We start from the raw sequence: 14,028 nt of genomic DNA, 5'->3' as shown, positions 1-14,028 counted from the left end.
GAGGCATTTGTCCATATGCCGTATATATTAAGTATACGTCGCGTGGGCATCACAGAAGATGGAGTTTAATCGCAATTGCAGGGTACACTACCAACACGGAGCTCATTAGAGTATTAGGTCTGCCAGTTTTCCCATGCAAATTGAAAAGTGCAGGTGGAAAACTGAAAGCGGAATCTCATGAACGTTAAATAGAGGGAGAGAAAATGCAAATGAAAAGGTTTGGTAAGGGAAAAACATCAAGCAATCAATGCGTGTTGGCTTCGTTTTAGACTCTGTTATGATGTTGTTGATGTCACATGTTGCACGGACATAATCGTTATGGTTATTGGCAGGACGTTATAGACACAAGCCAACCAGCGGGGGGTTGGGGGTGGTTTGATTTTGCGGGGTGGTTATGGAAAACGGAAAGAGCCAAACATGATGAAAGTAGGCGAAACTGTGATGAAAAAAAACTGCTGTGATATACAGCTTTCAGGGATGAACAGCACTTTATAACAGAACTTTATAGAAGTGTAAGAGATTTAGCAACACTACAGAAGTATGTCCATAAGTATCAATAACCCAAACGGACTCAATCATTTATGAAAGTGTAATGGGATTGATTGAAAACGATGCCGTAATTAACATAACTAACTTTGAAAATCATCTTTCCGAAATGCAATTACCATTACCAATACCATTGCAAATTTCCCAGCTCCAATTGCATACCCTGGACTGTTTTTATGGCCGGACAAATCAATCGAGCACATTTGCCTTTGACACACGAGCCGTGTTTGGCTTAATTTTGCATATAAAACCCGCTCTTCATCAGCTTTTCCATTTCCCGGCCAAGCGGGCCGGAGCTCATTTCATGTAATCGACACACAAATTGAATGCAAGCCCGGGGACCTCGACATCCTTTGGGATGCCGGCGAGGAACAGGACGAGGACGCGGACGTGGACGAGGATGTGGAAGTGGATATGGATATGGATGTGGATGCCAAAGTGCATAAAGGAAGCCCAGAATGGCGCCTGACTGGCGTCATTCAAGGGTTAAGTATTCCCATCGAAACGAGCTGGTCATTTGAAGTGAAAAGTGTTCAAGTGCTGAAGATTCCACAAATATTTGCAGCTCATCGAGAATATACAACAACTCTCTTCATCTGCCATTCATTTCAAATCAATTTAATTAGCCAAAATACAATGTACTTTAAGGAATATTTATGTCGCTGATTGAGTATGTTCATAATCCTGACCACATGTTAATGTGGGCGTTAAGTAGGCTTATTGAAAATAAAAGTAAGTAAAGTGTATCCCAAGCTAGCGTGTGTATCTGTGTGTTTTCCTAGCGGGCACAAATATGTGAGTGTGTGTGTGTGTGTGGGCACAACTTCAAAATGAGTTTATCGATTTTAAAGGGCAAAGCGAAAGAGCAACAGCAAAAGCAAAGGACGAAAAGGGGAAGAAGTTCCGCCTGGTTGTTTTGCTGATGATGTGTGGATGGCTCGCAAAAAAAAAGGAAAACGAGAAAGAGAATTCCCCTGGCCACCTTAATGAAAATCCCTAAATAAAAACGAAGAAAAAAAAATAAGTGCGATTACCAGGCGATTATTATTTAAGGGTTAAAAATCTGCAGCCAGCCACTCGACAAAACCGCACACACACACACCCACTCACCCACACACCTACTCAAACATTTCATCATTTTCTGTTACGCCTTTCTCTTGTTTATTATTTTTGCCCCGGCAACAACAGCAACAACAATAAGAACAACAGCTTTGCAGCGACAAACGTAAAGCAATTAAAATGTTTAAGACAATTGACAAAAGCCAGACTCAAGAACTTAAAGCTCACAGGGCCAAAAGAGCTTTGATGGCCCGAAAAACTCGAAGGATGGCAAAAGGATAAACGGCCGGATGGTCGTATGGATGGCAGGAAAGCAGGAAGGCGATGCAAAAGCTCCACTTCTTGAAGGCAAATTGCATTTTTAATATGCAATGAAATTTGCCAAACATAATAAATAAAAGATGCAAAATTCATTGCATGTGTGTGTGTGTGAGCAGGGCAACTGCCTTCCGAACATCCTTTTCATTTAGCTTTATTTTTGAACCCCAGTGCAAGGCACAAGGATATCACACACAGAAAAGAAGCCTTTGAGGTGCATTTGCAATATACCACAAACTTCTAACTGCGGTGGAAATGAGCAATGCGTGACAAACACGCAATTTGGCCCATTGTGCAATACGCACAGTAGTAGAAATCCTTCAAATGCTGGTTAAAAAATATTGTAATAAATATATATGAAAGCAAATAGAATTTGATATAATGAAAAATATATTTTTAATTTATCAGAAATCCCATATAACTTAAATGATGTAGAAAATTATAATTTTTAAGAAATTTATTAGAAATCCCATATGATTTAAATGATGTAGAAAATTATAATTTGTAAGAAAACCTAAATATTGCAGAAATCCATTAAATGTCAATATTAATCATAGCTTAATTAACATTTTAAAAAATGGGACACATTCCGTTTAAAAATCTTGGCCGAGCTTCAACTCATTGGCCAAGATGATGCAATAAATGATAAGTAATCGTACGAATTGCCTTTTGCAACAATATTATTCCCGTTAAGCCCGGCAATAATTTATGCCGGCAGCTATATATCTATATATCCCGCACATCATTTGCTATATACTGCATATATCAATCCATGTATCCCCCTCATCTGTAGTCAAGTGCAGGCCGCATTCAGTTTTCCGTCTGCAATTCCGTTTTCTTTGCTTTTTTTCGGCTGTTTGCCTTCTCGCATTTGTCGAAATGGAATCGATTTTGTTGAAGCCACGGCTGTAGCGCCGCTGTCCATTCCCCCTTTGCCCCCTCTTTCTCTTTCCGCGCCCCTGCTTTTTGCGACTTACAGCCCCCTTTTCTTCATTTTTTTTTTTTTTTTTTGAACCCACTCAAGCCTTTCCATATCTTCGTTAGGCCAAAAGACAGAGCACGCAAAGGGTGCAGAATGTTAGGTGAATCCCTACACCCCACCACCCCTGAAAAACATGGGCGTAGGGCGTGGGGGAACGACGAAAAAGGGGGTGTGGCAATTTTCGCTCTGGCCCTCAGAGTTCGATGGCGCAAGGCGAAGATAAATGATGCATTTAACAAAAATGTGTAAAATGTTTGAAATACATAAATTTTCAACAAGTTGAACAAGGAAGCATGGCGAAAAGTTTGGAATAATGTGTAATAAATAAAACATTGTGCCAGGACAATGAATAAAGTTTTTTCTTAAACTTACAAGCAAACGTATTCAGGTGTTTTGTTAAAATATTTCTAGCTTTCGAAATACTACATATACAAATGTATTGGCACAAAAATTTTAAATGGATTTAGAACTTGCACTTGAAAAAAGTTTATCATTGCATTTTCAATCGGTTTTGAAATCTTGAATGTTTAATGTTTATTTTGGAGCACACAATATATAGTACATAGTAAATTACTATTCAAAACGAGTAACCCAACTGGTCTCCTATAGAATTTCACTGGGTTTTTCTCATGTTTATAGTAGAATTTCACCTTAACTACCTTTATTTATATAAATTACCCGCTCGCCTTATTGTAAGCAACTTTTTAGGCCACGCCCACGGCCGGAGGCGTAGGAGCGATAAACAATGCCAATGCAACCACAACAAGCCAACAACAAGAATAGCAACAAATAATCTAAGCTTGCAACGATACGCCAATAATATGTTGTCACTTGTCAATCAAGATGCAACAGCAACGAAAACATCATCACCAACAACAACAACAACAACAACAACAGTAGCAAAGGCACTTGAAACAAACAACAATCTGCGCGTGGAGTTGAGTCGGAAAAGCGGGAAAATCGGTGTGGTGCCGGCGGTGGGCGGCCCAAAAGGGGGGCGGGCCAGATCGCTCATGCAACTTTTGTTTTGTTGACTGCGCTTCGAGACTTTGACGTACTGACTGACGGCTGTCAGAAAATGCCACACGACCCAAAGTGAAGTGAAAATTGGCAACAATGAGTGCAATACAACAAAATAGAAACGAAAAAAAAAGTGGGGGAAAAAGTGCAGCCAGTGTAGAAGCTGAAGAAGAAACTGCAACACGCGACTTTCCCAAATAAAAAACAAAAACGCAAACAACAACGCACATTATAAACAATATGTTGGACTGGGCATTTTTTTTTTGTTGCTGACGGCGATGTTGCTTTCTTGTTTTGCATGTTGCACCGGCTGGCTGCAGGCGGCCGCAATTTGCAGCGATTTTCACCGGCAACCGCAGGCGGCGGCAACAATCAGTAAAAGTTTTCCAAAACCGTAAAAGCAGCGAAATAATAAAAGAAATGAAAAGTGAAAAGCCAACTTAGATTAACCGCTCCCTGTCCATTTCATCGATCATTAATTCTCTGGCGAGATGCCAAAGGAACGGATGAGTGAGTGGCCAACAACAGCGAAATCAGAAAGCAATTAAATCATTCAAATTATTGGAGGATCCATGGAATGGCCGTTTGTCAATTTGCAAAACAAGAAAATCTAACAAAGATTTTTACAAAAAATTAGGCACTAGTTCAAACTGAATGCTAGAAAATATGTCTGCATTTAATAAGTTAATTAGATGGCAACATTCTGAATGACTTAATGTTTGTACAAATGTTTTTCCTGAGAGCATCCTCATCCTTAGCCGGGGGCAAGACAATTCCACTTTTTGCATATGAAAAGAATTCAAGTGAAGGGGGACAAATCATCAGCAAACTCTAGCAGTCAGCGATGAATAATTACGTGCTGATGGGTAATGAAGGGGCTGGCTGGCTACGCAGTGCACAGTAGTAGTACAAATGACTTGGCCAGGCGGATGCGGAAAAACTTTTCCACTCCAATCCACGCCGAACCGTACCGAACTTAAGCGAACTGAAATGAACAGATCGCGGAATTGCGGTAGCCAGTTGAGGAATAACTCACGTTCCGCGTTCAAGTCGCCCAGATAAAAGAAATAGAAACTCCGAGACGGATTCTGAATCAGAGAATCAGTATCTCGAGTTCGAGCTGGCTCTGGTAATTACAAGCTCTGATGGAGTCGCTTGACGGATTGTCGACAGAACTAACAATTATATAAGCCAGAGGCCGTCAAGAATCGCGGCTTGCATCACTCACTCAAAAAAAAAATCTTTTCCTTCGCAAAATTATACACAAGTATACAACTTTTTTGCGGTGCTGCTGCTGCTGCTGCTGCTGTTCAAGGTATTTTCAAATGCAGCCAAAGGAACGTCAAAAAGTCAGCTAAGTAGTACCTACAATTGCTTGTAGCTACAGCGAATGTATCTTGTAGCTACAAGTTGGCGGCGCAGTTCGAATGCGAACTGTGTGTGAGTGAAACTGAACTGAAACCGAAAGAGTACAAAAAACCAGCACACTCTCGGCACACAAAAATACAAAAAATCGCTGACCTCATTATTATTTTGTGTATATATGTATGTATGTTTGTACGTGCATTCTCCGCTTGGATTGCTGGCTTCGTATTTATTTCGCTGCTCTTTTGAGACCGCGAACTGCACCAGCTCTAATGTGAGGCAACTGTGCATTGATGAGATACCCATAGCCGCGTATCTGCTGGATGCGATTTGCATTTGCATTCGCCGCGATAATCCCAAGCTCTTTGGAAACGCCAATGAAATTCGGAATCCATTTCACAATCACAATCCCAACTTTGCGTGGGCGACCGATATGTCCATCAAACACAAAATGGGATGTTCATCACAAATTGATGGATATATTGTTGCGAATTTCTTCTAAGGATTAATAAGTAATCATTGAATTTTGCCAATTCACTATTTTATTACTCATTCATATACTTTGAAATTAGAGGTTTCACTTTTAAGATTCCCTGACTATTTGCATATCCATTTCATAAACTTGTGTGCCATCTATAATTGACTTATTGTAACATAGTATTATAATTTCAAGGCATTGAAATCATAGGAAGTATTCCAATGACGTCCAAAAGTAGGTCCTTATATATAAGGACATTGAGTACTTCAAACTCACCACATGAACACTGCTCTGCAGCTGTCCGGCTAACATGGTCTGGGCCTGCTGGTGTTGCTGATGTTGCTGATGTTGCTGATGTTGCTGATGCTGCTGCTGCTGTTGGTGCTGTTGGTGCTGTTGGTGCTGTTGGTGCTGCTGCTGCTGCTGCGAGGGATCGGGCAGCTTCTTGTCGGTCTTCTTGGCCGCCCGCTTGTTCTTGCTCTCGAGGAAGCGCTTCTGGAGGACGGTGGTCTCCTGGTTCTGCTGCTCACAGACGGTATTGAAGGCCTGCTCATAGCGTGGCACGCAATCCGTCTGCCGGCGGCGGTAGTTCTCCATGCGGCGTCGCAGCCGATCGACGACCGGCATCCGCTTGGTGGGCATAGTGTCGCAGGGAGCGTTGGGTATCGCTCCTGGATTCGTAGGGCCGCCAGCTCCGTTGCCGCCAGTGATTCCAGCAATGCCGCCTGTTGCTCCCAGGTTGGCATTGTAGGGCGAGTGTTGCTGTTGCTGCTGCTGCTGTTGTTGCTGCTGCTGCTGCACTTGGATCTGCTGCTGCTGCTGCGCCTGGGCATTGTGCTGCTGCTGTTGCAGTTGCAGCTGCTGTTGCTGCTGCAGATGGAGGCCCAAGTGTTGCTGATGCAACTGGAGATTCAAATGTTGCTGCTGTTGTTGCTGCTGCTGCTGCTGTTGCTGCTGCTGGGCGACGGCGGCTGCTTGGCTGGCGCTCTGGAAAACTGGCAGGCCGCCCGCATCCATAAATGCGTCCGTGGTGAGGCTTTCGCTGGCGCTCGTTGCTTCGCAGCTTTCGTCTCAGTCGGCGACGAACGCTGACGGCGACGAAATCGCGAAGAACAAGGCGGCGACAGCGGCGGCGAATAAATATATATGTGTATATAGGTTGTCTATATCTGATATCGTCCGATGTTGCTAGCAGCGCTGCTGATTGCTGCTGCTGCTGCTATTGCTGTTTCCGCGCTGCACGACCGGAAATGCCTATTCTACGCGGAGAGGTGTTAGGAATATCGCTGCTGCGGCAGGTGAAAGCAGCCACAAGAAAACCAAGTCCACATCCTGTGGCAAGTCCTGTGAAAAGAAAGAAAGGCACAGCTTTAGTTTTATGTTTGATTCTCTTAACTATCTTAGTATGTAAGTGTAACTTAAACCTAAGGATAAACTTTATTTCCCGAGTATAAATCATTGTTTATAAACTGAATTGATGCCGCCTTAAAGTGGCTTTGTTATCTGTCCCAAGGTCATATTTACGCTATGCAGCTATCGCATTTCTATTCGAATTTAGGCGGTTGTAGATCAGTTCGCAGCTAAACTAAATACGTACGAAGCGATTGATAAGAACCGGAAAGTGAGAGCAATAAAACGAATGAAAGAGAGAGCGCATAAGTAATGTCAATACAAGTACAATAGTACCTTATACGAGAAACCACAACAAATTAAAAACAAAGTAGATCGACAAACACACTTTCCAAGAACTGATAAAAACAATGCAAGCATACAGTTGAAAAAATTCTATCTACCACTAAGCTTGTTTTATTTCAAGAGTTATCTAAAAATTTAAAAGATATTTACAATATAATATAAACTTTACTTCCACGGATGAATATTTAAGACGTAAATTTATATTTCTGTTATTAAAAAAAGTATCTGAGAAGTTGTTTTTTACATTTAGTAATCCTTGTATTGATCATCCTATGAGATTGATCTGCATATATGTGTCTACGTGAGCTAACTTTGTTCTGTATTTAGTTTCGAACGTCTTTTTGCTCAGTGAATCAAGCAAAGCTGATTAAAGCCAATAATCGTTGGCAAAACGCGAGCGGCCGTTGCGCGTTTTCTTATACACATTCGCGTGTCTCGAAAAAGCGAGAAACAGAGAACAGAACAGAACCAAAAAAGCCAAATGGAATCGACGTCAAATCGGAATCGGAATCGGGATTGAGAGACTGACAACAAACACAACTGGCCTGCGCCGCGTCTGGCGGTTGAATGAATGACTGATGGACGGAGCGAGCGGTTGGCACACGGCGAGCGGTTGGAGCTCGGTGGTGCTTTCGATGGCTTGGCTGTGGGCTTGGACGGTGCCGAGAAATCGGTGGTGCCGAGTGCGCCGAGTGGAGCTACATGGGCTCCACCACCACAGCGAACGACAGCCGACGACGACGGCGAACTTTGGATGTTGCAGAGGCTCAAATGAGCAGAAAAACCTTTGTCAACTTATGATGACTGATGGTCAATACTCGTACAGGAGAGCCCTTATAAATTATTATTTTAATTTTTGCAATCTTATCATTAATATCAAGATTTTCTATACAACTTAAAATACATATTTATATTTATAATTTATATCATATCATAGAAGTTCTTTCCGCATGTCCCATTTATGGAAGTCGGCCTGTATAGGCTGTGCGGCACGTGGATGAAAGGGGGTGGAACCATCGGGGTGGTGCAGGCAAATTAAGCTGTAAACAAGAGGCGAGATGAGAAGGCTAAGCCAAGACCCTAAAGCCCAAACTCCTCGGCTGCAGTGGAAGGAAACTGGTTTTGGGCCTTCAGTTCAAGTCGAAAAGTCGGGAATCTTTGGAAACGCCAGCGCGACTTTACTCGCGTTCGAAACAAAAACAATAATCCACTCGCATACAAGCGAACGGCGGTTTGGCCGAACCGAATACCAGGCGCGCAGCAATTGCAGGCAGTGAAAGCGGCCGAACGGGAGATTGGGTGGCTGGGCAAGCGAGAAGGCAACTGGCGAGTGCGAATGAGCGAGACAGCAGGGCTGTTGCTCTCAGCAGGTGAGAGTGGGAGTGTGCGAGTAAGCAAGTTATGTTATGCTGTGTACAGAACAATGTTGTAAACGAGTGAGCGCATTTGAGTGATAGAGTAACTGAGTGAAAGAGTAACGAAATCTAACGACACTCGGAAGAAGAAAAAAGGGTCAGCGAGTTATAGAAGAGCGATTTGTTTGCTATTCTTTGCTAATGTTGTTATTGTTATCGCTACTGGGTTTAATTACAAAACAAAACTCCATTAACCCATTGAGGTAGGTGTCAAATGGAACGGAAAGACAGCTGCATAAGTCGAAAACACACATAATCACGAAATGCTTCTCATTTACAGAAATTTGAAATCAGCGACGAAATTTAAAAACCTTAAAAAATTACAAATGGGGCAGGGCTTTTTATATACAAATTATAATTTTTTTTGGCAAGTTTGCTTTTTTTGGTTGATAATTTCTTCGATAAAGGTAGCACTTAAATTCAAGTTTTATATAAAATTGTTAGCCGGATAAGAAAATAATTATGTCTTGAGGAAACAAGTATTATTTATATTCGATTGGAATTTTTAATTAAATTGCTTTCTTGGGACATCATTAATTTTTGGCCACATCTCTTGTGGAAGTTGCGGAAAACAGTTTTCATATCAGAAATCGACAAGAGCCATAAAATTTCTATTCCATAAATTTTTTAGAAAAGGCACTTTCTTGACAAGCAACAACTTTATGAACCAAATGATTAATTTCTGTTAATGTCTCGACATTTTATTACGATTTAAGGCGAGTGCGATAACTTGTAAGTAAAAACATATTTCTGGGTACAGTGGAACGCCATGGGTAATTCGCGAAAAAGAGATTTAAGATATATTGAAGAATTACTATTGAAGAATATTACTAAATATTTTATTAACACATAACAGAGCACATATTCTTCTACATTCAAAAACCCATACATAACATAACGTAATATCTCTGATTAATTTAAAAGTTAAATCATCTTCAGCATTTAATGCTCCCCAAATCGGATACTAAATCCAGTACCATTTCATCTAACAGATTTTTACCCAATGATCTCAATTCCAAATAGAGCGCCAACAAAAGAGAGCACCACATTTGTATACACACGCAATCCCAAGAACAGTTTGAGAGCGAGAGAGCAAGACACGAGGCTCCACTGTTAAAGCTTCCGTGGGACTTTAACATCGACCGGCGGACACGAAAACATTGCAAAATCGGCGGGAATTAAAAAATCGCCGGCGACGACAGAAACGCGACAGAAACGGACGATAGACCGTCTCGCGTTTCTCGCAGCGCCAAAACCGAAAAACAGCGTGCGGCATTCGATGAGGAATCGCATTGAATCCGAAACAGAGCCAGATGTGAAACGGCGGCGACTTACGTCGCGCGTCTATCGCAAAAACGAACAGGCGCCCAGCGGCGGCAGCAGCGCGATTCCGGTGCGTTTTTAGTCGCCGCTGTTGGTGCTCAAAACGGTACTGCAAAATGAGCGTAAGATGTTTGAGCAAGAGCGAAGAGAGCGAGAGCGAACTATTTTATTTTCTCTCCATGCGCAAGTGTGTGTGAGTATGCTGCGAGCTCCACAGAAAACTATTTGTACATAGAAATTGGAATTCAAATTTAATTCAAAATGGTATTGATGGCATTTTTAGGAAATGTACTAATATGTAGTTACTTAACTACATCAAAAAGAAATACAAAATAGATTATTGTTAAAAAGTTGCTAGGATTTGAGAACTTATTGATAAGTAATCTTTTATTATAAACAAAAATTTTAATCACGGAATCGGTTTTGCATTGACAATTATTTATCAATAAAAATATCAAAACTAGGTACAATACAAGTCATAGTAAATTAAAAATTGATGGCATTTGCATTTTAATAATACATTGACGTAAACATCGAAGCTGCTTATATAATCTCATGCAGTACTATTTTATCTGATTATCTGATCATAAAACGCCCGTCAGCATGGGAATTAATGAATTAATTTGGTAGCTGCAAAAACCGCTCGCGTTTCCAAACGCAAGGCGAAAAAAATGCGGTTTTAAACGCGACCGGCGAGAACATACATTTTATTGCAAACGGAGAAGCGGCGAAGAAGGCTGAAAGTCGTCGGCTGGCTGAAACGTCTGTTGGCCCATGAGAAAACGACGCCAAACAAAATGGTGCCGCCTCCGTTGACGAAAGCGACAAGCCAACTCTAACTAGCCAAGTTACTAACAAGCAACAACGAACGACTAACGACAAACGCAACACACAAAGAGAACGACAAACGACGGCGGCGACAAAAAGTCAATTTTATCGGAAACTAACAGGCTGCAAGCAGCCGGAGAAAGCAATGCAAAGCTGGGGCGGAAAAGCCAAGGCGCACTTTCCACCTTTCCACGTCTGGCTGGCCTGGAAAAGCTATCTTTCTCTATTACCTCTATGGCTCGGCAGCGCTGGGCGCCTAATCCGAATTGCGAGAAAGATCCGCTTTCCGAGCCAAAAACCATCGAAATGCCTGGCAAGCACACAGCTCGCACAAATTTTCCGCCCAGAGCCACGCCCCCGGAATTCGGAGTGCCGCCCACCTGGATGTCCGGGCCAAAATCCAAGCCATCCGGCCGGGACAAAGGCGAGCGGCAGACTGAGGGAAAATCGAGGAAAATTTTGAAGCCGAACCGCAGAAAGAGCTGGAGAAAAGTAGATGGGTATGCTGCTTTCGCTGGGGGCGTGGCGGTGGGGGGAGGAGGGGTAGGTATTCGAAAAGTGGGTGGTGCTTGGGTGGAAAGTACAGAACCAACATCTCCATGCAATTAACTTGATTGTCTCTGCACATGCGCCTTGGGGAGAACTCCCAATCGTGTACTATATTTATCCAAATGCTATCGTATTAGTTTGGCTTTCACATAAATTGTCGAATTTTACCGTTTTATGATCAAGCTGTAAAAGTTATTGAATATTAATTAGGTTAACTATTAGGAAAACAAAATAGGCTTCACTTGAATAGAAATAGAGCAATCATGATTATTATTATCTACGCTAATTGGATTATTTTATTAGTTTATGTTTTATAAGTTTCTTATAATTTAATAAGAATAAAATCTCATTTACTTTACGAACGTGCATAAATTGAAATACGAGCGAAAATGTATAAGTAAAATTGATAAGAAAATCATCTTATCAAGCCATGTGCGAAAGTAATTCATTTGAAAAAGCAGCTCTGTACAACCGGAAATAGCATCTCTATCTTCAGTTTTCCCAGCTAAATTCTGATTCTATATCATTCCGAAAAGAAGATAACACATTGAATCGCAGGATTTAAGTTCACACGCAGGGCGAAACCGCAATCATTCGCCATGATATATAAATAAAAATCAAGGAAAGCCCACAAGTAGATGCAAATTGTTGTCCAGCTGCAGCTGCAGTAACAACAGCAAAACATCAGCAGCAGCAGCAGCAGCAGCAGCAGCAGCAGCAGCAGCAGCAGCAGCAGCAGCAACAGCAGCAACAACAGGTCCCGAAACAGATGTCGTGCGATTTTTTGTAGAATGGTGGCATGTTGGGGCTGAGGAGTGAAGGTGCGGAGTATCTTGCAACAGCTGCAACATGCAACATTATCGTCCATGCTGCTGCAACATTGCAGAGGGCGCCACTGTTGTTGTTCCATGCCACCAGCGATGCGGCGCTCAGAAGAGCCAGCCTGCTGGTACAGTGGTAAAATGCTAAAGTGGCAAGTGCCCCACCGGCGGGATACTCCCCTTCAGTACCAGTATTCAGTGTTCCTCGCCCGGTTTTTTCCTCGCTAGTGTTCGAAAAAACAAAAACAAATCGCACAGTCTTCTTCTAGCAGAGTTTCGAACACAGAAGTCAGGCTCTGCCGCTACCTATGTTGTTGTTTTTCTTTTTGGAGTAACTCAGAGCAGAGACCCAAAATGAGAGTGAGAGATGAGAGGATACAAAATCAGAGTAAAGAAAAACCGCTCTAAAAATTTGTGGGATATTCATATCTTTTTTAGTGTTTATATAATTTATATTTGATGATTAAATGATTTTACATTATGTAAGAAATTAAAAGGAATGTAATTGTTGATTGTTCGATTATTAGATTAATAAACTTAGACAGGCCGCTCTATTTTTTAAAAATAAGTTTTCATGCGTTTCTCTTTTCTTTTCTTCCTTATCAAAGAATATAAAAATGGATTAGCATGAAAATTTCAATTTTAATTTTAGATAGATGGATAAATAATATCCATGGCCGCCCCGTTTTGCCAATTGAATTTTTTATGGGACATAATAAGTCTTTGAATTGCGATAGATAGTTGTTGTTATGTACAAGAATACATCCCGATTGAAGTAGATTCTTTTGAAGAGGATACAGGAGGTATTTATACCCGTTACTCGTAGAGTAAAAGGGTATACTAGATTCGTTGAAAAGTATGTAACAGGCAGAAGGAAGCGTTTCCGACTATTAGCCGCGGAGTTATTTTATTAGCCGCTACTGAAAGTCAAAGATTCTTTATAGGATTCATGTGGATTTAAATTCAACAGATACTTTTGGACCCTAAAACTAAGCAGAGCCGCAAAATCCAATACCTAAAGAGTTTGATATTGATTAAGGTTTGTTTGAACAAGAAAAATATTTGCGGAAGTCATGTGATGACTTTAAAATCTAATAAGATAAGGGGTTATCATGGGGTCATTATGTTCATAATTATGTTGTTATCAAATGGGAACTTGGACACTGCGAATTTATTTCTAAAATCGCTCATAGCACAAACTTATAGTTCTTCGAATTTTTGTTTGCCCAGGCTATGTCTCATATAGACTTTTTGGAACCCGTCTCTGCACAGCTGCCTGCACCCATTTAACCCATGTTGTACAACAATTTAACGGCCAACCACTCGCTGAGGCGCTTCTGCATTCTGCCGCTCGAATCTTCGGCTCGCAGGGGTGACTTTCCACGGTCGGAAAGGAAAACCCATAAAATGAATAGGACAATGAATAAATGCCTGACTGCCTGCCAACTTTAATTAATTTTCTATTTCTGTTTTCATGCCACACGATTGCCGACGAGAGTACCACTTTTCGAACGATTCATAATTATTCAATACGTTCATGGGGTTAAAGTAAATACAAAAAAAATATATATATATAAATTGGATTATAGTGTTTCAGCCCCTAAAGCCTTTCAATTATTTTTTTAAGTG

The 14,028-nt window shown here is 41.4% G+C and overlaps 1 protein-coding gene across 4 annotated transcripts in view; it reads right to left on the bottom strand.

Annotated features, from left to right (window-relative positions):
* LOC6609083 (neurogenic protein mastermind) overlaps positions 1-14,028 on the bottom strand; it is a 66,050-nt gene that overhangs the window by 40,474 nt on the left and 11,548 nt on the right. For 2 of the 4 annotated variants that reach the window (XM_032714795.1, XM_032714796.1), the window contains exon 3: positions 6,045-7,112. In XM_032714795.1, the coding sequence (XP_032570686.1) occupies positions 6,045-6,785 (741 nt within the window). In that variant the 5' untranslated portion in view covers positions 6,786-7,112. Of the gene's footprint in view, positions 1-6,044; positions 7,113-7,707; positions 7,916-7,992; positions 8,041-14,028 lie in introns of those variants that run through there. The other 2 variants (XM_032714798.1, XM_032714797.1) reach the window with 2 other exon arrangements.

The sequence above is a fragment of the Drosophila sechellia genome, chromosome 2R (assembly GCF_004382195.2).
Source record: "Drosophila sechellia strain sech25 chromosome 2R, ASM438219v1, whole genome shotgun sequence".
NCBI lineage: Eukaryota > Metazoa > Arthropoda > Insecta > Diptera > Drosophilidae > Drosophila > Drosophila sechellia.
The sequence above is the reverse complement of the archived record's forward strand: the minus strand, read 5'-3'. Positions and strand labels throughout refer to the sequence as shown.